General features: G+C 42.4%; 3 protein-coding genes across 5 annotated transcripts in view; 1 reads left to right on the top strand and 2 right to left on the bottom strand.

The window, feature by feature from the left end:
* LOC109894285 (tau-tubulin kinase 2) overlaps positions 1–2,275 on the bottom strand; it is a 39,094-nt gene extending 36,819 nt beyond the window's left edge. Inside the window, exon 1 of the mRNA XM_031828626.1 lies at positions 2,164–2,275. The gene's annotated coding sequence lies outside the window, so the exon portion shown is untranslated. The remainder of the gene's footprint in view (positions 1–2,163) is intronic.
* Positions 1–6,272, top strand: part of tmem62 (transmembrane protein 62) — a 10,745-nt gene extending 4,473 nt beyond the window's left edge. Inside the window, 7 exon segments of the mRNA XM_031828629.1 lie at positions 229–384; positions 2,239–2,398; positions 2,567–2,680; positions 2,886–2,970; positions 3,229–3,333; positions 3,599–3,717; positions 3,958–6,272. Coding sequence (XP_031684489.1) covers positions 229–384; positions 2,239–2,398; positions 2,567–2,680; positions 2,886–2,970; positions 3,229–3,333; positions 3,599–3,717; positions 3,958–4,278 — 1,060 coding nt within the window. The 3' untranslated portion in view covers positions 4,279–6,272.
* On the bottom strand, positions 6,047–16,012 carry ptgr2 (prostaglandin reductase 2). 3 transcript variants are annotated; one of them, XM_020487678.2, is made up of 10 exons: positions 15,881–16,012; positions 13,088–13,206; positions 12,607–12,798; positions 9,319–9,489; positions 8,878–9,087; positions 7,637–7,758; positions 7,336–7,423; positions 6,872–6,903; positions 6,340–6,379; positions 6,047–6,243 (listed from the first exon to the last, which is right to left on the bottom strand). In XM_020487678.2, exons 1-9 carry the CDS (start codon positions 15,918–15,920, stop codon positions 6,364–6,366), a joined length of 990 nt encoding a protein of 329 aa, XP_020343267.1. In that variant the 5' UTR covers positions 15,921–16,012; the 3' UTR covers positions 6,047–6,243; positions 6,340–6,363. The 3 variants fall into 3 exon arrangements, with proteins under 3 accessions (XP_020343267.1, XP_020343266.1, XP_031684490.1); XM_020487677.2 differs by lacking the exon at positions 6,872–6,903; XM_031828630.1 differs by lacking the exon at positions 6,872–6,903 and having other exon boundaries at positions 9,319–9,499; positions 15,881–15,952.
* Between the last annotated feature and the right edge of the window lie 9,777 nt (positions 16,013–25,789).

Here is a 25,789-nt window from a genome sequence, read left to right as displayed (position 1 = left end):
CCCTCTTTCTCCCCCTCTCTTTCTTTCTTTCTTTCTTTCTCCCCCTCTTTCTTTCTTTTTCTCCCCCTCTTTCTTTCTTTCTCCTTCCTTTCTCCCCCTCCTTTCTTCCTTTCTCCCCCTCTTTCTTTCTTCCTTTCTCCCCCTCTTTCTTTCTTTCTTCCTTTCTCCCCCTCTTTCTTTCTTTCTTCCTTTCTCCCCCTCTTTCTTTCTTTCTTCCCCTCTCTTCAGGTACAGAGTGCTGGCGTTTGACCACGACCTGCTGAGTTTCATGGACCTGAAGTTTCAGCAGTGGCCTGCAGTACTCATCACCAACCCCAAGGAGGCGCAGTACCTCCATCCTGGAGTGGAGCCACTGGGGAGAATACAAAGCTCTACCCACATCAGGTGTCCCCTCTGTGTGTATGCTTCTCAACCCTAAACCCCATGCCATGACCTCTAACCTACACCACCATACAGAATCACCATCACCCACTCTGCCTTTTTTACACACATATACCATCTATCTCTCTATTCCAGAAAACGATCAGCCTTTTCACACATCCACCACAGTTGCTGGAACTGTGCTGGACAGGGTAATATGCAAAGAAAATATTGGAACCAGTACAGTTCAGCACAATAGTGGGTCAGCACAATAGTGTGAAAAGGTTCTTTATCACCTACAGTTGAAGTCGGAAGTTTCGATACACTTAGGTTGGAGTCGTTTTTCAACCACTCCACACATTTCTTGTTAACAACTATAGTTTTGGCAAGTTGGTTAGGACATCTACTTTGTGCATGACAAGTAATTTTTCCAACAATTGTTTACAGACAGATTATTTCACTTATAATTCATTGTATCACAATTCCAGTGGGTCAGAAGTTTATATACACTAAGTTGACTGTGCCTTTAAACAGCTTGGAAAATTCCAGAAAATTATGTTATGGCTTTAGAAGCTTCTGTTAGGCTAATTGACATCATTTGAGTCAATTTGAGGTGTATCTGTGGATGTATTTCAAGGCCGACCTTCAAACTCAGTCCCTCTTTGCTTGACATCATGGGAAAATTTAAATAAATCAGGCAAGACCTCACAAAACACATTGTAGACCTCCACAAGTCTGGTTCATCTTTGGGAGCAATTGCCAAACGCCTGAAGGTACCATGTTCTTCTGTACAAACAATAGTATGCAAGTATAAACACCATGGGACCACGCAGCCGTCATACCGCTCAGGAAGGAGTCCTATATCGACAACCTGAAAGGCCACGCTGCAAGGAAGAAGCCACTGCTCCAAACCTCCATAAAAAAGACAGACTACGGTTTGCAACTGCACATGGGGACAAAGATCGTACTTTTTGGAGAAATGTCCTCTGGTCTGATGAAACAAAAATAGAACTGTTTGGCCATAATGACCATCGTTATGTTTGGAGGGAAAAGGGGGAGGCTTGCAAGCTGAAGAACACCATCCCAACTGTGAAGCACAGGGTGGCAGCATCATGTTGTGGGGGTGCTTTGCTGCAGGAGGGACTGGTGCACTTCACAAAATAGATAGCATCTTAAGGAAGGAAAATTATGTGGATACATTGAAGCAACATCTCAAGACATCAGGAAGTTAAAGCTTGGTCGCAAATGGGTCTTCCAAATGGACAATGACCCCAAGCATACTTCCAAAGTTGTGGCAAAATGGCTTAAGGACAACAATGTCAAGGTATTGGAGTGGCCATCACAAAGCCCTGACCTCAATCCCATAGAACTTTTGTGGGCACACCTGAAAAAGCATGTGTGAGGAAGGCCTACAAACCTGACTCAGTTACACCAGCTCTGTCAGGAGGAATGGGCCAAAATTCACCCAACTTATTGTGGGAAGCTTGTGGAAGGCTACCTGAAATGTTTGACTCAAGTTAAACAATTGAAAGGCAATGCTACCAAATACTAATTGAGTGTATGTAAACTTCTGGCCCACTGGGAATGTGATGAAAGAAATAAAAGCTGAAATAAATCACTCTACTATTATTCTGACATTTCACATTCTTAAAATAAAGTGGTGATCCTAACTGACCTAAGACAGGGAATTTTGAATTGTGAAAAACTGAGTTAAATGTATTTGGCAAAGGTGTATGTAAACCTCTGACTTCAACTGTATCTCCATACCACAAAGTCTGTCAACAATGTTTCATTTTGGCTCACCTGTCTCTGCAGATGTGTGTGATAATCTTCCCCTATCCTCCTGTATTCTAACCCTGGCCTCTCCGGTCCCCTCAGGATCCTGGCCTTCTCTGATGCCCTGGTCACAGCAGTTCACGTCAGCGTGGACGGGGTGGAGATGGGTGAAGGCCAGTCTGCTGGAGGTCCTCTATATGTGGTGCCATGGGAACCCTCGCTCTACCTCGCTGGGCTGCACACTGTCACTGTCAATGTGAAGGTTGCACAATACGCATTTCTCATATCTTATATAGACATGCTAAGAGGTTGTCAAATGTTTTAAAAAGTTCAAAAGTTATCCAATGTTTTCTTAGATAGCTACCAGATGTTTTGTTACTAGTTCAGGTGATGTGGCCTCTCTTATTCTGTGTGCGTGTTTTTGTGTTAGGATGCGGTGGGGCGGTCGACTTTCCGAGAACAGCTCTTCACCCTGGAAGAGGACCTCTCCCCCAGCTTTGGTTTCTTCCAGTCCTTCATCCTGCTCACTGACCACTACATTCTGGTAAGAAGGCAAAGAGGAATACTTGATTTTCCTGTCAGTCTTGAAATACGAACGGGCGACCTTCCAGTTGTTGACCTGCCTCTCTCCCTGTACGTTACTTGCTGACTCAACCTCTATAGCAAAAGGTCTTCTAACATTTAACCATCATGTCTTCACCAGCTGTGCTCTGTAGACCTACTGTATAAACGGTCCTGTCCGTCCACAGGCCCGGGTAGCCTTTGTCGCAGGGATGCTGCTGAATATTGGAGTGCTTGTGGCGTTCAGGTTCATGCCTCTGCCCTCTGTCAGAGGTGAGATCCGCCAGACACTCCTGTCACGTCAACCATGGTAGTATCAAGCTGGTTGTTACCTGTGTGAAAATTGCCATAGTTATTGTTCTCAGCCATCCTATACAGTGAAAGAAAATCTAGGATTCTTTGCATATATCATTCCACACATAACCTCATGTTGATAAATGCATGTATTGTCTGTAATACGTAATTTGTCTGTGACAACTCTTTTCGTCAATTTGTAGTTTTCAATCTTACCGGTTTTCCTGTCTCTCACAGGGTCTTCAAGTCTGTCCTCTTGCGCCTGTCTGTCCCTGCACTTGGTCAGTAAAGCAGACACTTTCTACTACTCTCTACTGCTCTTCAACCTCTGCACTGCCTTAGGTGAGTTTCCTACTGGGTCCAGAGGACAACCATCCATTAAACTCTGTCTCTTCACCCTGTCAGCCGGTCTCAACTTGCTCCCTACCCCTTGCCTGTGTCCCTTCAACATTTATAGAGCTGTAAGGTGTGAGCCTGTAATCCTTTCTTTGATTATACCTATCCAGACCCTTCATATCCTCGAACATCTTAGGGTTAGGGCCAAGGGGAAATATGCCAATTAGCACTGACTGTGTTGTGTCCGTCTACTCACCCTCTGTCTCTGCAGGTCCCTGGTTCATAGGAGAGTTGATTGATGGTCACAGTGGGGCTTGCTTTGCCTTCGGAGTGGTTATCGACGGACACTTCCTCGAAGGAAGTCTCACTTATGTTGTTGGGGTGGGGCAGGTGAGGAGGCTGGTATTTAGTCAGGATCATTATGAGATGATATTGAGAGATACGGCTCATGACAGGTCTTAGTGCATGATAACTGCATTATAATACGTCATGCCTGGTGGCTTTTAGTAAAGTTCTACCAGATGTATAAAGAAGGGGGGGACTTTAAGGCAGTGGTCCTTTTTTACCTTAAAGGGTTACCTGTAGTTGACAAACTCTTATCCCGGTGTCTTCCCTCCATTTCCCCAACAGCTGCTCTTCTTCAACATGCCTCTCACCTGTTACCTGTGCTGGAGCCTTCACCTGCGTAGTCGTGGTAACTCCTTCCGCTCACACTTCTTGCGTCCGGGCTATCGGTGGAAGACTCTGGGGGTGCATATGGCCATGTTGCTGCTGCTAGCCTGGCAGGGATACTCTTGTTACTTCCTGCTGGAGACATATGGACCGCTGGCCTTCTTCCTGTCCCCAGTCCGCACGTGGGCAGTAGGGATCTCCCTGCTATTGGTCTACCGCGCCTGGAAGGGCCCCACCCCCTGTCTCCGTGACAACAGCAAGACAACCACAGCCTCTTGACAGTTGCACTTATTTTCTTGATTTTCTTTCTACTGGGTGATTCTCTTAGTTATGGCAAACTACATTGGCTCTACTTTTCTATCCCATATTTCAAACTACTCTTTTGTGCAAAGTTGTTTCTCGCTCTCCCTTCAAAGCTACTTTCCCCTCATCCTATTTCCCACATTTTTAAACAGTTTAAAAGAAAGTTTCATATGCATGTTAGTGTATTGCATGTGTAGACCACACCCCTATACACAGTCAGCGCAATGAAGGTGTTCGTACAGTGAAGACACTAGTTCAGTATATATTGTGGATAGAATTGATTGTTCAGCCAATGACTGCCGTTCCTCAAAGCTGATTGAAGAGTCTCACCGCTGTATTCTGCTGTGGTAAACATATGTATTAGTTGCCCACTTGAGACTTGATTTGTAGCAGTTATTCAATTCAAAGTGTTGCCAACTGCCACATCACCACTGCCAAAGGATACATAATCAGTCCTGCTCTGGCAGGTTTTGTATTTGGTTATTGCAAACTAGTTATTTTACATATGTATAGCAGACCCACCGGAGGTAGTTGTAATTTTTATTTTGAATCTGGCTGTTACTCAGGCATGGGAGGACTTGAACCAAACAGACTGATGACCCATTTATATATTCAATATTAGCTCAGTGGTGAATCTACTTAAAGCATGTTAAAAAATCAATGTTTGTGATGAATGTTAGACAATAACCTGAGATTGTGCTGTTTTCATTGTATTATTTCCTTGGTGATGGTTATTCTCTATTGAGAAGTTGATTTGGGAAGCTGTGTGTTATGTATAGAACGCAGATATTTTGGGGAGTTTCAGACCAGCACTGGGCGCTCGACTTAGACTGAAATAGGTGCTGGTACGTACCGTTTGTATTTAGGTGCAGGAGCGACAATATTTGAGCTAATATTCTTTAAGAGGAACATGGAGCTCAAGCAGTAGAAATGTTGAGGTGAGCACCAAAGTCAAGCACTACTCTGGACTCAGGTTGGGGTTCAATTTCTACATTGAATTAAGAAAATTGGAATTTAAATTATGACTAAACTTTACAGATGTCACATTGCTTGTGGGCGGTGCTATGGCGTCCACACCAAGGGTTGAACAGTCTTTTTACCACTGTCCACGTCCCATTGTCCTCATTTCCCCTAGGATGGGATCTTCAGTCAGGGAGTTGTGGTTCTCCTTTATAGAATGTATCAAAGTTCGTATTGGTCCCATGTATTAGAGCATCGGACAAGTTGCCCAATGCTGATTATGAAGTGGAGATTAGAGGTTTCATGACTTGATTGTCCAGAGCTGTACTTTTTATTCATGGTCAGCTTTAACACCAGAATGTGAAGGGTTGGCTGACGCAGTTGCCCCAAGCTAGGTAGGTAGCCTGGGTGCCGGTCTGATATTTTGCCAACTCCTCGTCAGGCCAAACATAACAATTCCATAAGGACTTTGCATGAGAGCTGCCGAATTAAACTGGCATCTGGGCAGAGCATAACCACTACTTTGATGTTTGCTGTAATGTTACTCATAAAATAGATTGTGGTAAGTGTACAATCAGATACCCATTTTCAAATTGATCGTTGAAATGAAGAAAGTTCAGATTTGATTAATGGTTTATAGTGCTGTGAAATAAATTGTTTAGTCAAATTGAGTGAGATCTAAGACTTAATTGAATTCTTTGCAATTTAGCATGTTGATAATTAGACTGTCGCAGATCGGTTAAGTATATTACAAAGGTTATAAGAAGAGACATTCAGTACAGTGTAGCTACAAATAATTTTATTCAGTCCATCCAGTTATTGTCAGTATAGAAATCAAAGGCAGGAAGTAGTGTGTTTTAAGAGAAAAAAAGCTTGTGATTCCAGTAGCTCCTGATGGTGCCACCAGGGATTTGAATCAATCTGATATTTTAATGATCTGTTTACCAATGTTTCCTCCTTTCATCATGGAGCAAAAGGCCACTGCAAAATAAAGTAAAGCTCAATTCTCAGGTTTGTGGTAAATTGATTTTAAGATGGTAATTTAAGTGCAACTACACCATTACCAGCGACACTTACCTCCCATATTCTCAATGCCATTTACTACCGTCTCCAACACCTGAAGGGGGAATGGAGGGACAAAAATCATACAGTGCAAAAAAGGTACTCAGATATGGGGGTCAAGCTGAGGGGGAAGGTTGAGTAACTACTTCTGGCAACATGGCGCCACTGTTCACCAAGTACTCAAAAATCTCAGATTTTACCAGTTGTCTGCGGTTGGTCCTTGTGGGTCATAATTTGAGAAAAAATATCCACAGGAAAGAATCATTTACCCAACTTAAGAGCGCCTGTAGGTATATGGTTCTGTCGGCTTGCATCTCGATGCCGTCACACGTAAAGCACACTGTAAATAGCTGAATGTAACCGAACATTGCTGACCGAAGCACATTTCCTGTCAATCAGCTGGAAGCGCTTGAGTCATATTGCGCCTCACCTGGGGTGTATTCATTAATCGGATTCCGTTGCAAAATGTTTAATCTGTTGTGAAAATACAAAAACGACAGAAGAATATAAAGACAAGCGTTCTGAAAGTCGTTTTAATAGCACTTACCTTTGGATAATTTGTCTCAAATTTCCACCCACCTAAGGGCGAAATCAGCAGACAAAAAAAAGGTAGTTCAAATGAAGTTTATGCAACATTCTGATTTGTAAAGAGGCCGTTAATTTTTTTACCCTATATGTTAAAGAGGGCGGACTGAGACTTCCACACTCAGATTTGAAAGCTATCAAGCAATGTGCAGGCTTCAATCAAAAAGAAAAATCTGACTTATCAACTGAGTCACCTAATCAGAATAGTTGACCAGTCAATCAGAAAAACCTGAAAATATCAGATAGTGGCCACAGACTTTGGTATTTGATCAGTTTGGTGTTGAAAGCCCCCCCAAGTAACAACCTTAAATGTAGCACCATGTTGGTAGAAATGTGCAGAACCCTCACGAGAGAGGTCTACTAAGTTTTAAACTTCAGAACTTCCAAGTATACAAAACATCAAGATGGCCTCAAACTTTGCCTTGCCTTGATCTGCCCCTCTCTGACCCACTGACTGAGCTGGATTATGCCGGCTTCGTGTTTCTCCATGTAGTTCAGCACCATGAACCGCTCCCTGGTGGGATAGAGTAGAGCTTTCTAACACAGATGCAGACTGGGCCAACTAGCAGCTCAGGCATCTCAAATGTGTTAGAACCGTTTACAGATTAATCAAATATTTAGTAATACACTTCACAAAATGACTATATTAAGTATACCATAATCATGTAAAGTACTACTGCAATGCCAAATGGGCCTTCAGTTATCTGAGAGACAGACCATTGAGTACCTGGTTATGTTTTTACTTTGCAGTGCCTCCCGAGTCTCATCACAGAGAGGTGGTGGGTAGGGCACGTCCTTGTTGTACTGGGAGATCTGTCCACAAAGGATAACGTGACCATCATTGTTCATCTGGAGATGAATGAAGGGAAGAGGAATGTGTGTCAGTCACTATCAGGGTGGACAGAGCGAAACTGCTCCATACTGCAGGCCCCCCCCTCCAACCCTCTCCTCGAGCCCCCCCAACATTTCATTTATTTTAACAGTAAACACCTGATTAAATTAGTCAAAGGCTTGATGATTAGTTGACTAATTGAACCAGGTGTGAGGAGGGTTGGGAATTAAGCTCTTAAAGGTAATTCTTGCAGGAACATGTGGTGTGAGCCATTGTCTTTACACTGTCCCACACTACTGTCGGAAGTAGTGGGGGAGCCATCTCTTAAAGATTTCAATCGAGCCGTCTCCTTACACAAGTCTCTCCTGGACCTAGTTTGTCATCAAAGTAGTGTAAAGAAGCCCTTATAAGCCTTGTTTACATTGGCAGTTTGAAGTGACTGAAATTCATTTTTTTTTTTGCATATCCTACTGAAATGCGTTCTTTCCTGCAGTCTGAACAGACAAAAAAGGACACATTGGATAGGAGATTTCACTTTTAGTGATTTGAAGTCAAACGAAACAGATTCCTGGCCATGTGAATTGTCAAATATGATTTGCCCTGTGGTTGACTGTTTTTTGGCATCTTGTTGCTTGCTAGATACTCAGAAGAACGTGGTAGCAAACTAGCATATTGTTTACAAGCAAATGAGTGAATGTCCTAGAAAGCGAGACAGCTAACATTGCCTAGCTAGTTGAGTGCTGTGGCTAGCCCAAAAGGACTAGGATAATCTTGTCCTTTGAGGCAAAAAAAAGAAGTGTTCTTACACTGATTTTTAAACTGCAACGCAACTGGAAAACGTCCACGGCAGGCACTGCCGTCACAATCTTGCTACATAACTTCTGAGTGATGGGAAGCAGGAGCACCAATCATCCTACACCACTGCACACCCGTTGTTATTCTGACAACTAGTGTAGCCACTTCAGCAAATGATTGCTGTCTGAATACACAAATTGAGTACTATATAGGTAGAGAACATTGAACAGAACAAGACTAGGTCAATAACGCAATTCCGACAAATGCAGATAGAACCACAGTCCCAATCTCTCAATATCCTGTCTGCGTCAAGACGCCTAAAGACAACAAGGCTTGCTTACCTGTGCTATTACAGCATCGCTTATGGGCCCTCCCACATTGTCAAAGTAGACATCCACTCCATTAGGACAACTTTCTCTCAGTGCTGTGGCTACATCCCCCTGATGGTAGTTGACTGCTGCAGAGAACCCCAGATCCTCCACAAGGACTCTGCACTTCTCATCAGACCCACAGATCCCCACCACCCTGGTACAGCCATCCACACGGCCAATCTGGAGAGCAGGAGGAACAAAGAAACCCTGGTAGTCTTAAATTCATCTCTTGCGTCCCATCACCTCACCCTCGTAAAATGCATTGATGGAAAATGTCAGAGGAACCTTGGAACACAAGTGTTTTGGGGGCAAGTATAGAGAATGTGAGGATAGACAAATGACAACCACCATTCACAAAAAGACCATACCATGTTTAACGAGATCAGGTTACTGTAACATGCTTGTGTTTACCTGCCCAGCGACGGACCCACAAGCCCCTGCAGCTCCACTGACCACCATGGTCTGATTGGCTCCGTCGGTCACATGACCCTTCTCTCTAACACCCAATAGTGCGGTGAGACCAGGCATGCCAACTGCACCCAAGAAGTAGGATATGTGTCCATCAACCAGCTGTGGCTCAACCTGTAGAAAACTTAGATAATTTTAGAAAAAGAAAAAAAAAAAGTCCAAGAACATAGCTATACTGTACAGGCTCCTTCCTATAGAGGCACGATTTCAGAAACTATGGTGGATCTCTGCTCATCTCAGGAGTATGAAAAGGGCACTAGACCGATATACTGAAGCAAAAACCCTGTCTTAGGTCAGTTAGGAGCACCACTTTATTGTAATGTCAGAATAATAGTAGAGATGATTTAATTCAGCTTTTAATTATTTCACCACATTCCCAGTGGGTCAGAAGTTTACATACTGAGTACTTGGTAGCATAGCCATTAAATTGTTTAACTTGTTAGGGCGGAAACCCTCGACAACATCCGCTGAAAAGGCAGAGCGCGAAATTCAGAAACATTTAACTGTCATACATTCACAAGTGCAATACACCAAATTAAAAGCTTCACTTCTTGTTAATCTACCATCGTGTCAGATTTCAAAAAGGCTTTACAGCGAAAGCAAACCATATGATTATGTTAGATCAGAGCCTAGTCAGCCATTTTCCAGCCAAAGAGAGGAGTCACAAAAAGCACAGAGATAAAAATTATCACCAACCTTTGATGATCATCAGATGGCACTAAGGACTTCATGTATGTTTTGTTCAATAAAGTTCATATTTATATCCAAAAACCTCAGTTTACATTGGCGCTTTACAGTCAGTAATGTTGTGGCTCTCTCGGCTGTTTGAGACACAAATTTACAGAAACTCAAACTTTGATAAAAGAGACAACTATTATGTACAGAGATATAGATATACTTAATGCAACCGCTGTCAGATTTCAAAAAAGCTTTACGGAAAAAGCAAACCATGCAATAATCTAAGTACGGCGCTCAGACACAAAAACAAGCCATGCAGATACCTGCCATGTTGTGGAGTCAGTAAAAGTCAGAAAAGGCATTATAAATATTTACTTACCTTTGATGATCATCAGAATGCACTCCCAGGAATCCCAGTGCCACAATAAATGTTTTATTTGTTCGATAATGTCCATAATTTATGTCCAAATACCTCCTTTTTTGTTAGCGTGTTTAGTAAACAAATCCAAACTCACAATGCGCGGGCAAGTCCAGGCGAAAGTTCAAAAAGTTTGTTTGTAGAAACATGTCAAACGATGTATAGAATCAATCTTTAGGATGTTAACATAAATCTTCAATAATGTTCCAACCGGAGAATTCCTCTTTAGAAATGCAAATAGAATGCAGGTCGCTCACGGGCGCGCCTGTGATCAGCTCATGCCACTCCGGCAGACCTCTTAATCAGCTCTCATTCGCCCCCACTTCAGTAGTAGCCTCAAACAAGGTTCTAAAGACTGACATCTAGTGGAAGCCTTAGGAAATGCAATATGACCCCATAGACACTATATTTGATAGGCAATGAGTTGAAAACCTACAAACCTCAGATTTCCCACTTCCTGGTTGGATTTCAGGTTCTCACCTGCCATATAAGTTCTGTTATACTCATAGACATCATTCAGTTTTAGAAACTTGAGTGTTCTATCCAATACTACAAATAACATGCATAGATTAGCTTCTGGGCCTGAGTAGCAGGACGTTCACTCTGGGCATGCTTTTCATCCGAACGTGAAAATGCTGCCCCCTATCCCAAACGTGTCGGGTAGCCTTATACAAAAGTTCCTCACAATAAGATAGGTGAATTTTAGCCCATTCCTTCTGACAGAGCTGGTATAACAGAGTCAGGTTTGTAGGCCTCCTTGCGCGCACACGCGTTAACAGTTCTTCCCACAAATTTATGGAATTGAGGTCAGGTCTTTAATGGCCACTCCAATACCTTGACATTATTGTCCTTAAGCCATTTTGCCACAACTTTGGAAGTATGCTTGGGGTCATTGTCCATTTGGAAGACCCATTTGTGACCAAGCTTTAACTTCCTGACTGATGTCTTGAGATGTTGCTTCAATATATCCACAATTTTCCATCCTCATAACTCCATCTATTTTGTGAAGTGCACCAGTCCCTCCTGCAGCAAAGCACCCCCACAACATGATGCTGCCACCACCGTGCTTCACGGTTGGGATGGTGTTCTTCGGCTTGCAAGCATCCCCCTTTTACCTCCAAGCATAACAATGGTCATTTTGGCCAAACAGTTCTATTTTTGTTTCATCAGACCAGAGGACAATTCTCCAAAAAGTACAATCTCAGTCCCCATGTGGCTTCTTCCTTGCTGAGCGGCCTCTCGGGTTATGTCGATATAGGACTGGTTTTACTGTGGACATAGATATTTGTACCCGTTTCCTCCAGCATCTTCACAAGGTCCTTAGCTGCGTGGTACCATGGTGTTTACTTGCATACTATTGTTTATATAGATGAATGTGGTACCTTCAGGCGTTTGGAAATTGCACCCAAGGATGAACCAGACTTGTGGAGGGCTACAATTTGTTTTCTGAGGTCTTGGCTGATTTCTTTTGATTCTCCCATTATGTCAAGCACAGAGGCACCAAGTTTGAAGGTAGGCCTTGAAATACAGCCACACCTCCAATTGACTCAAATGATGTCAATTAGCCTATAAGAAGCTTCTAAAGCCATGACATTTTCTGGAATTTTCCAAGCTGTTTGAAGGCAGTCAACTTAGTGTATATAAACTTCTGACCCACTGGAATTGTGATACAGTGAATTATAAGTGAAATAATCTGTCTGTAAACAATTGTTGGAAAAATGTATTGTATCATGCACAAAGTAGATATCCTAACCGACTTGCCAAAACTATATTTTGTTAACAAGAAATTTGTGGAGTAGTTGAAAAACAAGTTAATGTCTCCAACCTAAGTGTATGTAAACTTCCAACGTCAACTGTATATGGCCAATATACCACAGCTAAGGGCTATTCTTAAGACAAAACGGAGTGCCTAGATACAGCCCTTAGCCGTGGTATATTGGCCATATACACCAAACTCCCGAGGTGCCTTATGCCATTATAATCTGGTTAGAGCAGTAACAAAAACAAAAACAAAAAAATCATACCTGTGATATATGGTGATATACCACAGCTGTCAGCAAGTTTGCATTCAGGGCTTGAACTACCCAGTTTATAATGTAGGATAGATTAACTGGTGGATGATAAACTAAACCTACCTTCTGTAAGAGCTTTTCATCCATCAAACATTGCGTCTGCCAGTGCCAGTTGAACGAGGTGACCATGTCATCCACAGAGAGGCCATCGCAGCGGCTTAACTCAACCACCCCAACGCCTCCACCGTCCACACACTCAGACAGCCCCCATGGAGCCAGGTACTCAGCTCCTGTGTCTTCGTTCATGCGACATCGCTACAAGACGAATATGGAATGTCATTATGAACAGTGTATTTGTTTAGGGTACCTTACCCATAACTTAACTGGGCACTTGTGAAAGTAAAATGGCTGTTTGTATGCCTATAATTGCATTTCATGCAGGTGTTAGCCATGCCCACTTATTGGACACATCTTTACATAGCCTATATAAAATAGGAAACTTATCGTAGGTTACTAATGGTCCCATTTTGTTTATTTCATGCACATTTGATATAGTCAGCAAAGTGCAGACAAATTTCAGCTTTTTTTTCCAGCCATGCATCACCATGTAAGGGTCAACAGACAGGAAGAGGGTCCGGACAAGGACTTGTCCTTCTTTCAGAAAAGGTCCTACAATCGCCTCTTCCACACGGAAATGACCAGGGACTGGCTCTCCATCAGTCCCTGTAAAACACAAACATAAAAGAGCCATTTGGCCTACTTATGTGGTTGTTGTATAGTCTATAGTTTGTCTCTACATTAATTCGTACACTAAAAAGCACTATATTTTGGGTTATGGTCACATGGATGGAGCATAGGCACGCCAGAAATATTTAAAGACATTTGGAGATAGTAAACACATTGGCTAATGAATGGAGGAATGTATAACAACCCGCCCAGCATACTGTCGACCAATTGCGTTCACGTCGGTGCGTCACAGTTACTAAGCTAATCGTCACTAATCTTTTATTATAAAGTCAGGGTATGGTGGTGCTTTTAAGACAACTCGGAACTTCAGAGTTGGTGTAAGTTTTGTTGCATAGAGCTGATTTTGATCTTTTCCACGTGGAAAACTCAGAGCTACTTCATGCCTAATGTTGGGTTTTTGAGCGAGTGCCCAATTTACTCCTTGAAGAGTACACTTGGATTTGAATCGAGAACGACAATGGTCTCTAGTGTCCAGAACATAACCGTTATTTTAAAATCTTGAGAAACAGTTAAATGTTTTAGTAACAAAAATATCCCTAATCTCTAGTAGGATATATACAAGTAATTTGGTGAAGTTATAATTGCTAGTAATAGTTTAAACACATTCCAATTCACGTCGATGTTCAGCGCTTAAAGCCAATCACCCATGTCCAACACTCTCCCCGCCCGTGAAATTTCAGTGGCATTGGGGGGGGGGGGGGGAATCTGTAATATTGATGATTTCACGTTTGTCTGATCGGATCACAGGAACAAAAAAAAAAAAGAGGGTTCTGCTCCGGACGGAGCAATTGGAAAATAATTTAGGTTGACTTGAAGTTAGGCTCATTTATGCAGCAGGTTATGATAATTAGGTAAAGGTTAGGAGAAGGGTTACGGTTCACTCTGGAAAGAGTCACGAACGCGATGGTGTTCTCAGTTCCTCTACGACCCCCACAAGTGTCAAAGGACTCATCTGAAGGTAACCATACAAAACAAAAAGTATGGAGGTAGTTTTATGAAACAAAAAAAAAAAAGGGGTTAAATGTTTAAAAAAAACAAATATTTCCTGACTTCTCTTATTGGGGTGGCAGGTGGTTAGAGCGTTGGGCCAGCAACCAAAAGATTGCTGGATCAAATCCCTTAGTTGACAAAGTAAAAATCTGTCCTTCTACCCCTGAACAAAGCCGTTAACCCACTGTTCCCAAGTAGGCCGAAATTGTATATAAGAATGGTCTTAACCGACTTGCCTAGTTTTTATCTAAAAGGTTATAAAGTCCCCCCACACACACACAATTTTTCCTTAACATTTATTTTTTGGCTGTCTTTTTACCTTTATATGAATGTGTTTATGGGCTATAGTAGTAAAGCCCCTACACCCTTAAACTGAGGTTATTTGTCACATGCGCTGAATACAAGTGTAGATTTTAAACATGAAATGTTTTAAGAAAAAAAAATCCCAACAATGCAGTTAATATTGTAATGAAACAGCAGGGAGCAGGTCTCGAACCCTCGACCCCGAGGTCCGGCGCGCTGTCGACTGTGCCGCAAAAGTAAGTAAGGTATATATATGCAAGTCGGTTAAGAACAAATTCTAAATTACAACGGATTTGTTCAGGGGCAGCTCCGCGATTCGATCCAGCAATCGTTCGGTTACTGGCCCAACGCTCTAACCACTAGGCTAGAGCACAATTGGTCAGGAGGCGTGTAAAACCGCAGCCATTCCCTACAACGTCATTAAATAATCTTTGATAGTGTTTACCGTGCTCACGTCGCATTGGAATTTCGCGCTTACGTAGCCAAAAGGCATGCAGATGACTAATGCCATTGTTCTGTCTTTGAAATCGCAATGAGCAAGAACAATTAACAAGATATTTAACCGGATTTATAAATGTGAAGCATCCGGTTGGTGTTTCCCCTCACTACCACATATGGTGATGAGGAACCCCAGTGGCCGACAGTAGGAGAAGGAATTTGGTCAACATTCTGCATATTCTTTCATTGATTAAACATTTGATCTCCAAAGTGCTGTTTCCAAAACTATCATTCTAAAAATTGCGTTCAGGAATGCAAGGGCGAATTGAGATATTGCACACAGGAATTTGAGTAGGTGTTCCCTAACGGAAATATGGCTCCGCCCACCTTGCCTTTTCTGCCCACTATAATTAATTTGACTCCTCAATAGCGCCATCTGCTTGCGTTTGGACTAGCACCTACGCTAAGTACAGCTATCTGTATGTAAATATTGCAGTGTTTTTATCTTTACAGCTAATAAAATGGACAAGGGTTCCAACCAAAGATGTCCGTTTGGAAACCGGTTTGTTTTGTACGCGTTTATTTGCAATCCTACCCTTACAAGAGTTACAGTCAGGAACTTTTGACGAAGTTATGCTGCATTCACGTACTAGTTGGAACTAGGACAATTTCGACATACTAACTGCTTGAAAGCGGCACGTGTATAACTACAACCAGATAGCAAGTTGTACATCTTCGAGTTTAGTTCCGACTTGGGTGTGAATGCCGCATTAGCCGTAACGCCATTAATGCGATGCTAATCATTGACCAGTCGTTTCAAAAAGTTAACAACTATCTCCATTCATACACTCGCTAGGGTACAATGACCGCTATATGAGAATTATAAAATGTATCACACAGCTGAGAAGTCCACACATACCAGGTCGGGAGTTAAGCACCACTCTCTGCACAAGCAACATATTCTCCCGTCAAAATGGCAGAAGTAAACGTTGTTTTTATTTAAGTCTTTCTTCTTCGATGAGGTTTAATGGCGGTTGGCATCCAATAAATGCTGCATCACCGCCACCTACTAGACTGGAGTATATAACTCCCTTAACTTATAAGTATAACTACCTTATACTTATATAATTTTTACATTAAAAAAATCAACAACAAAAAAAGGTTTTACTAAAAATACCCTACCATCTAATACACTCACAAAAACAAAACATAAATGACCATACACCACTATACCTCTCTGTAGCTGCCACCACAACCTCTATTTTCTGCTACTTACAGTACAGTTGATAACCATTACTATAAATGCCAAAAATCAAATCTTACTGAAACATATATCACTTGTTGGTGTTTCACTCTGTACTGGTACAGATCTACTACTCACACCACTCCTCTCAGGATCCCTCCCCCTTGACTCATCTTCCTCTACTTTCTTCACTGCCTCAGCATATGACAACTTCTACACTACTCTAACCCTGGAAACCTCAACCTGCCTCTCCGAGGCCCCATTGGCACCCCATATAATCAACACGTACCACTACATTCCCCAATGCTACACGTTCCTCTGTCTCATGCTTCATTTAAGTAATGGAAAATGTGCACAATTATCAATATATTATCGATATATTGTTCACTAGTTATCATACAAAGAATAATACAAATTATTCTAGAAGATATTATGTATTTTTTCCTAAAGGTCAACAATGTTTTTTGGTGTATACCATATCATTTATTTCACTGTACAACATTTTCTTTCTGTTGTGTTGCAATTAAAGGGGCGGGGTCCACTGAACTCAGGAGCGCTTCTAGTTAAAGAGTGGCCAATCAGCTTAAACCCAATCTTTGTTCCATATTCGACATACATAATTCCCAGTCCATTGTGTCACGGTAAAAGATGGGCCCATTCTACTCAGGATTACTTCTAGTTTCCAAATCCACAGAGTTTTCGCCCAGAGAAGCGTCAGTGCTCATTTTGCAGACCTTAATAGTTGCCTATCAGCTGAAATGCAGTGTGTTTTTATATTGGACATAACGTTACATATTTCACAGTGCAAAATGATTTTGAACCATAAACGAGGTTATATAAAGTGTTGCTCCCCAATGTTTTCCTTCTTAAAATGACAATGTTGATTCAAGCAGTTTGTGCCCACTGGGTTGATACCCATGAGATGTAGAGGATCTTGCATATTATTTATAGGAGGCAGATGGTTAGAGTCCAAGATGTTTATTAACAACCCAAAAGGGATAGGCAAAAGGTCAAAACCAGTTCAGAGATCCAGAGGTACAGAATGGGAGGCAGGCTCGTGGTCATGGCAGGCAGAATAGAATGGAGTCCAGAAAACAGGGAAAGGTCAAAACAGGGAGGACTAGTAGACAAGAATAGAACAGTCGACTTGAACATACAAGACAAACTGGCACAGCGAGACAGGAAACACAGGGATAAATATACCAGGGAAAATAAGCGACACCTGGAGGGGGTGGAGACAATCACAAGGACAGGTGAAACAGATCAGGGTGTGACACCTGGGTCGAATGGACCCCCCCCCCCCCTCTTTACTGTGATTCAAGGTACAGAAAATTGTGTACTTTGCAGTATATACACAATATATACAAACGTATGTGGACAAAGCTTCAAATTTGTGAATTCGGCTATTCATTCACATCTGTTGCTGACAGCACACAGCCATACAATCTCCATAGAAAAACATTGGCAGTAGAATGGTTTTACTGAAGAGCTCAGTGACTTTCACTGTTGTAGGATGCCACCTTTCCAACAAGTCAGTTCGTCAAATTTCTGCCCTGCTAGAGCTGCCCCTGTCAACTGTAAGTGCTGTTACTGTGAAGTGGAAACGTATAGGAGCAACAACGGTTCAGCCGAAAAGTGGTAGGCCACAAAAGATCACAGAACGGGACCGCCGATTGCTGAAGCGCATAGTGCGTAAAAAATAATCTGTACTCAGTTGCAACACTCAGTACAGAGTTCAAAACTGCCTGTTGAAGCAACGTCAGTGCAAAAACTGTTTGTCTGGAGCTTCATGAAGTGGGTTTCCATGGCCGAGCAGCCGCACACAAGCCTAAGATCACCATGGCAATGCCAAGCTTTGGCTGGAGTTGGACTCCATTGGACTCTGGAGGAGTGGAAACGCGTTCTCTGGAGTGATGAATCACGCTTCACCATCTGACAGTCCGACGTATGAATCTGGGTTTGGCGGATGCCAGGCGAACACTACCTGCCCCAATGCATAGTGCCAACTGTAAAGTTTGGTGGAGGTAGAATAATGGTCTGTGGCTGTTTTTCATGGTTCGGGCTAGGCCCCTTAGTTCCAGTAAAGGGACATCCTAATGCTATAGCATACAATGACATTTTAGACAATTCTATGCTTCCAACTTTGTGGCAACAGTTTGGGGAAGGCCCTTTCTTGTTTCAGAATGGCAATGCCCCTGCGCAAGGTCCATCCAGAAATTATTTGTCTAGATCGGTGTGGAAGAACTTGACTGGCCTGCACAGAGCCCTGATCTCAACCCCATCGGACACGTTTGGGCTGAATTGGAACGCCAACAGCAAGCCAGGCCTAATCCCCCAACATCAGTGCCCGACCTCACTAATGCTGCTGTTCCTGTATCAATGTTCCAACATCTAGTGGAAAGCCTTCCCAGAAGAGTGGAGACTGTTATAGCAGCAAAGGGGTGGACCAACTCCGTATTAATGCCCCTAACTACTGTAGCTGGAAATGGTAGATTTTTAATGGTATATTTACAGAGGCGTACAGAGGCCCATTATCAGCAACCATCACTCCTGTGTTCCAAAGGCACGTTGTGTTAGCTAATCCAAGTTTATAATTTTAAAAGGCTAATTGATAATTAGAAAACCCTTTTTAAATTATGTTAGCACAGCTGAAAACATTTGTCCTGATTAAAGAAGCAATAAAACTGGCCTTCTGTATACTAGTTGAGTATCTGGAGCATTTGTGGGTTTTGATAACAGGCTCAAAATGGCCAGAAACAAATAACTTTCCCCTGTAACCGGGCAAACTGTCTCTAACCAGAAAAGAGGATTGGGAGGCCCTGGTGCACAACTGAGCAAGAGGACAAGTACATTAGTGTCTAGTTTGAGAAACAGATGCCTCACAAACCTCAACTTGCAGCTTCATTAAATAGTACCCGCAAAACACCAGTCTCAACGTCAGTGTTAGCTGTTAGCTGTGCTATCATAATTGCAAAAGGGTTTTCTAATGATCAATTAGCTTTTTAAAATTATAAACTTGGATTAGCTAACAACGTGCCATTTACAATGTCTACACTGTATTTCTGATCAATTTGATGTTATTTTAATGGACAATTTTATTTTGCTTTTCTTTCAAAAACAAGGACATTTCTAAGTGACCCCAAACTTTTAAACGGTAGTGTATTTTTGGTGTCCAACATGAAAAACGGATTGGATATAGGCTGATAGGCCACTCTAAGGGCTGCAGAATGGGAAACTGGGAAACTGGGAAACTCTGGATTTGGAAAGAACGGAAATTGTGTTACACTGCAATACAGTGCCTTCAGAAAGTATTCACACCACATTACTTGTCCCACTTTTTGTTGTTACAGCCTGAATTTAAAATGGATTAAATTGAGATTGTGTCATTGGCCGACTCACAATATCCCATAATGTCAAAGTGGAATTATGTTGAGACTTTTTTGGTTGCGCTAATTGCACTGTCTATATAACCTGGTTCAAGCATTCATAACATTATCTTGGAGCACAGTTATGCCAAAACAGTGATTTACCCAATAAATTACTGGGAGCTTGTATATTTATTTAAGCTTTATTTAACCAGGTAGGCAAGTTGAGAACAAGTTCTCATTTACAATTGCGACCTGGCCAAGATAAAGCAAAGCAGTTCAACACACAGTTACACATGGAGTAAGAAACATACAGTCAATAATACAGTAGAAAAATAAGTCCATATACAATGTGAACAAATGAGGTGAGATAAGGGAGGTAAAGGGAAAAAAGGCCACGGTGGCGAAGTAAATACAATATAGCAAGTAAAACACTGGTATGGTAGATTTGCAGTGGAAGAATGTGCAAAGTAGAAATAATGGGGTGCAAAGGAGCAAAATAAATAAATACAGTAGGAGGAGAGGTAGTTGTTTGGGCTAAATTATAGATGGGCTATGTACAGGTGCAGTAATCTGTGAGCTGCTCTGACAGCTGGTGCTTAAAGCTAGTGAGGGAGATACTGTATATACACAATACTCTGCCCATATTTATTTAACTAGGCAAGTCAGTTAAGAACCAATTCTTGTTTACTATGACAGCCTACACCGGCTGACGACGCTGGGCCAATTGTGCGCCACACTATTGGACTCCCAATCACAGCCGGTTGTGATACAGCCTGGATTCAAACCAGGGTCTGTAGTGACGCCTCAAGCACTAAGATGCAGTGCCGTCGACCACTGTGCCACTCAGGAGCATATGAAGTAATGTGTATACAATATTTATAGCCATAAATGATTTAATGAAAAGCTGTAAACATACACATTGTTTCACATCCTTTAGACTCATGAACACAATAGGCTACAACCTGCTTCACAGCTCCCATGGAAAAGTCCATGTATTGTATCTTCATGCTGACGAAAGAGTAGCAGAGGAAGGAGTTCGCTTCTTCAGCAATGTTCTCTAAAATATTACGTGTTACGGTGGTGTGCCGCTCATCTATGTACCCCACACATAGCCAAAATCTTTCTGTCCCACAGTCGAGCAGTGAATTTCAAACACAGATGCAACTGCCAAGACCAGGGAGGTTTTCCAATGCCTCGCAAAGGGCACCTATTGGTAGATGGGTAAAAATAAAACAAAAACTAACATTGAATATCCGTTTGAGCATGGTGAAGTTATTAATTACACTTTGGGTGGTGTATCAAGACACCCAGTCACAACAAAGATAGACATCCTTCCTAAGGAAACTCAGGGATTTCACCATGAGGCCAATGGTATCTTTAAAACAGTTACAGAGTTGAATGGCTGTGATAAGAGAAAACTGTGGATGGATCAACATTGTAGTTACTTCACAGCATCCTGTTAATAATAAGGCACTAAAGCAAAACTGCCCCAAAAAAATGGCAAAGAAATGTACTTTATATTCTGAATACTAAGAATTATGTTTGTGGCAAATCCTACACAACACTATCAGAACTCAGGATAAGACCCAGATGCAGACAGCTAGAGTCACAGATGTTTATTGACCCAAACCGGGGTTAGGTAAAAGACAGGTCAAAGGCAGGCAGATGTCCATAATCCAGGGCAGAGTGAATAAGGTACAGAACAGCAGGCAGGGTCGGCGTCAGGGCAGGCAGAGGTTCGTAAACGGGTCAGAGTCAGACAGGTACAGAACGGCAGGCAGGCTCGGGGTCAGGGCAGGCAGAATGGTCAGAACTGGGGAAACTAGGAAACAGAACTTGAGAAAGCAGGGAGACAGCAAAACATGCTGGTAAGACCTGACAACACAAACTGGCAACAGACAAACAGAGAACACAGGTATAAATACACTGGGGATAATGGGCGACAACTGTAGGGGGGTGGAGACAAGTACAAAGATAGGTGAAACAGATGAGGGTGTGACAAACACATCACTGAGTACCACTTCATATTTTTAAGCATGGTGGTTGCTGCATCATGTTATGGGCATGCTTGCCATCGGCAAGGACTAGGAAGTTTTTTTAGCATAAAAATCAATGGAATAGAGCTAAGCACAGGGAAAACCTGGGTCAGTATGCTTTCCAGTAGACACTGGGAGACATATTCACTTTTCAGCAGGACAATAACCTAAAACACAAGGCCAAATGTACACTGGAGTTGCTTACCAAGATGTCACTGAATGTTCCTGAGTAGCCTAGTTACGGTTTTGACATAAATCAGCTTGAAAATCTAAAGCAAGACTTGAAAATGGCTGTCTAGCGATGAACAACCAACTTGACAGGGCTTGAAGAATATTAAAAAGAATCATGTGCAAATATTATACAATCCATGTGTGCAAAGATCTTAGAGACTTACACATTAAGACTCACAGCTGCCAATGGAGATTCTAACATGTGAATACTTATGTAAATGAGATATTTCTGTATTTCATTTTCAATAAATGTGCAAAAACGTGTTTTCACTTTGTCATTATGGGGTATTGTGTGTAGTTGGGTGAGAAAAAAGTATATTTAATCCATTTTGAATTCAGGCTGTAACAAAACTAGGAATAAGTCAAGGGGTCAAGGGGCGCTCCCACGATATGTAACTTTTCAGGGAAGTTAGGAACCAATATGCACAGACATTTAGGAAAGCAAAGGCTAGCTTTTTCAAACAAATGTTCATCCTGTAGCACAAACTCCAAAAAGTTCTGGGACACTAAAGTCCATGGAGAATAAGAGCACCTCCTCCCAGCTGCCCACTGCACTGAGGCTAGGAAACACTGTCACCACCGATAAATCCATGTTAGTTGAGAATTTCAATAAGCATTTTTCTATGGCTGGCCATGCTTTCCACCTGGCTACCCCTACCCGGTCAACAGCCCTGCACCCCCCACAGCAACTTGCCCAAGCCTCCCCCATTTCTCTTTCACCCAAATCCAGATAGCTGATGTTCTGAAAGAGCTGCAAACTCTGGACCCCTACAAATCAGCCGGGCTAGATAATCTGGACCCTCTCTTTCTAAAATTATCCGCCAAAATTGATGCAAACCCTGTTACTAGCCTGTTCAACCTCTTTCATATCGTCTGAGATCCCCAAAGACCGGGAAGCTGCCGCACTCATCCCCCTCTTCAAAAGGGGGAGACCCAAATTGCTACAGACCTATATCTATCCTACCTTCCTAAGGTCTTCGAAAGCCAAGTTAACAAAACAGATCACCGACCATTTCGAATCCCACCGTACCTTCTCCGCTATGCAACCTGGTTTCCGAGCTGGTGATGGGTGCACCTCAGCCACGCTCAAGGTCCTAAACAATATCATAACCGCCATCGATAAGAGACAATATGTAACGAATGTCATCAGGAGAAGAGGACCAAGGTGCAGTATTCATAATGCGTTTAATGAATACGAACACTTGCACAAAACCAACAACCGAACAGTTCTGCAAGGTGCAATACACACATAACAGAAAACAACTACCCACAAACACAGGTGGGAACAGGCTACCTAAGTATGGTTCTCAATCAGAGACAACGATTGACAGCTGCCTCTGATTGGGAACCATACCAGGCCAAACACATAGAAATACAACACACAGAACAAAACATAGAATGAATAACATGGAATGCCCACCCCAACTCATGCCCTGACCAAACCAAAATAGAGACATAAAAAAGAACTAAGGTCAGGACGTGACACAATACTGTGCAACTGTATTGTCCAAGGCTTTTGACTCTGTCAATCACCACATTCTTATCGGCAGACTCAACAGCCTTGGTTTCTCAAATGACTGCCTCGCCTGGTTCACCAACTACTTCTCAGACAGAGTTCAGTGTGTCAAATCGGAGGGCCTGTTGTCCGGACCTCTGGCAGTCTCTATGGGGATGTTGCTCAATGATGTCGCTCTTGCTGCTGGTGATTCTCTGATCCGCCTCCACGCAGACGACACCATTTTGTATACTTCTGGCACTTCTTTGGACACTGTGTTAACTAACCTCCAGACGAGCTTCAATGCCATACAACTCTCCTTCCATGGCCAACTGCTCTTAAATGCAAGTGAAACTAAATGCATGCTATTCAACCGATCGCTGCCCACACCTGCCTGCCCATCCAGCATCACTACTCTGGACGGTTCTGACTTAGATTATGTGGACAACTACAAATCAAATCAAACTTTATTTGTCACATACACATGGTTCGCAGATGTTAATGCGAGTGTAGCGAAATGCTTGTGCTTCTAGTTCCGACAATGCAGTAATAACCAACAAGTAATCTAGCTAACAATTCCAAAACTACTACCTTATAGACACAAGTGTAAGGGGATAAAGAATATGTACATAAAGATATATGAATGAGTGATGGTACAGAGCGGCAAGATACAGTAGATGGTATTGAGTACAGTATATACATATGAGATGAGTATGTACACAAAGTGGCATAGTTAAAGTGGCTAGTGATACATGTATTACATAAATATGCAGTAGATGATATAGAGTACAGTATATACGTATACATATGAGATGAATAATGTAGGGTATGTAAACATTATATTAGGTAGCATTGTTTAAAGTGGCTAATGATATATTTTACATCATTTCCCATCAATTCCCATTATTAAAGTGGCTGGAGTTGAGTCAGTGTGTTGGCAGCAGCCACTCAATGTTAGTGGTGGCTGTTTAACAGTCTGATGGCCTTGAGATAGAAGCTGTTTTTCAGTCTCTCGGTCCCAGCTTTGATGCACCTGTACTGACCTCGCCTTCTGGATGATAGCGGGGTGAACAGGCATTGGCTCGGGTGGTTGTTGTCCTTGATGATCTTTATGGCCTTCCTGTGACATCGGGTGGTGTAGGTGTCCTGGAGGGCAGGTAGTTTGCCCCCGGTGATGCGTTGTGCATACCTCACTACCCTCTGGAGAGCCTTACGGTTGTGGGCGGAGCAGTTGCCGTACCAGGCGGTGATACAGCCCGACAGGATGCTCTCGATTGTGCATCTGTAGATGTTTGTGAGTGCTTTTGGTGACAAGCCAAATTTCTTCAGCCTCCTGAGGTTGAAGAGGCGCTGCTGCCGCTGCTGCGCAATACCTAGGTGTCTGGTTAGACTGTAAACTCTCCTTCCAGACTCACATTAAGCATCTCCAATCCTAAATTAAATCTAGAATCGGCTTCCTATTTCGCAACAAAGCATCCTTCACTCATTCTGCCAAACATACCCTCGTAAAACTGACTATCCTTCCGATCCTTGGCTTCGGCGATGTCATCTACAAAATAGCCTCCAACACTCTACTCAGCAAATTGGATGCAGTCTATCAAAGTGCCATCCGTTTGTCACCAAAGCCCCATATACTACCCACCAGGTCATCTATAAGTCTTTGCTAGATAAAGCCCCGCCTTATCTCAGCTGACTGGTCACCATAGCAGCACCCACCCGTAGCACACGCTCCAGCAGGTATATCTCTCTGGTCACCCCCAAAGCCAATTCCTCCTTGGCTGCCTCTCCTTCCAGTTCTCTGCTGCCAATCACTGGAACGAACTGCAAAGATCACTGAAGCTGGAGACTCTTATCTCCCTCACTAACTTTAAGCACAAGCTGTCAGAGCAGCTCACAGATCACTGCACCTGTGCATAGCCCATCTGTAAATAGCCCATCCAACTACCTCATCCCCCATACTGTTATTTATTTTGCTCCTTTGCACCAACTTGTTCTCAACTGGCCTACCTGGTTAAATAAAGGTGAAATAAATAGAAAAATGAAAGTATGAATACTTTCTGATCACACTGTATGTCTGTCCAATATGAAAAACGTAGTGAACATCGTCCAATATCAATGGACTAATTAACAATGGGATTTAAGTGTTTTCTAAAGTGTATTATTATAAATAATGCGTTTGAATTGTTTTACTGCTGTTACCATGATAACTGTCTAGTAATCATTCATTTGAATGCTGTAACAATAATGCCAATGCTATAATATTATTTGTGCTATAAAGGCGTTGGCCTTATTTCCTTTTTTTATATTGTTAAACAAAATTCAAGTCTGTAACATTTCCTCATAAAATGTTAATAATTATGACAATTGTATTGCTTTTATTTTGAAGGAGAATCGCCGAGCTCGAGGATTATCCTTGCTAGGTCTTGCTTATTCTTGCTGGCGGAACGGAGGTGTG

The sequence above is a fragment of the Oncorhynchus kisutch genome, linkage group LG7 (assembly GCF_002021735.2).
Source record: "Oncorhynchus kisutch isolate 150728-3 linkage group LG7, Okis_V2, whole genome shotgun sequence".
In the NCBI taxonomy this organism is placed as follows: Eukaryota; Metazoa; Chordata; class Actinopteri; order Salmoniformes; family Salmonidae; genus Oncorhynchus; species Oncorhynchus kisutch.
Note: the sequence above shows the minus strand (reverse complement) of the source record. Positions and strands in the feature narration are given on the sequence as shown.

Bases quoted from the DNA above. Each gene is read 5' to 3' on its own strand.
- ptgr2 (XM_020487677.2), bottom strand. From the start codon at position 15,920: ATGTTGCTTGTGCAGAGAGTGGTGCTTAACTCCCGACCTG. The intron at 7,759-8,877 runs GTAAGCAAGCCT...ATTCATCTCCAG, and splicing joins GCGATGCTGTAATAGCACAG to ATGAACAATGATGGTCACGT. The intron at 7,424-7,636 runs GTACTCAATGGT...CTATCCCACCAG, and splicing joins CAAAGTAAAAACATAACCAG to GGAGCGGTTCATGGTGCTGA.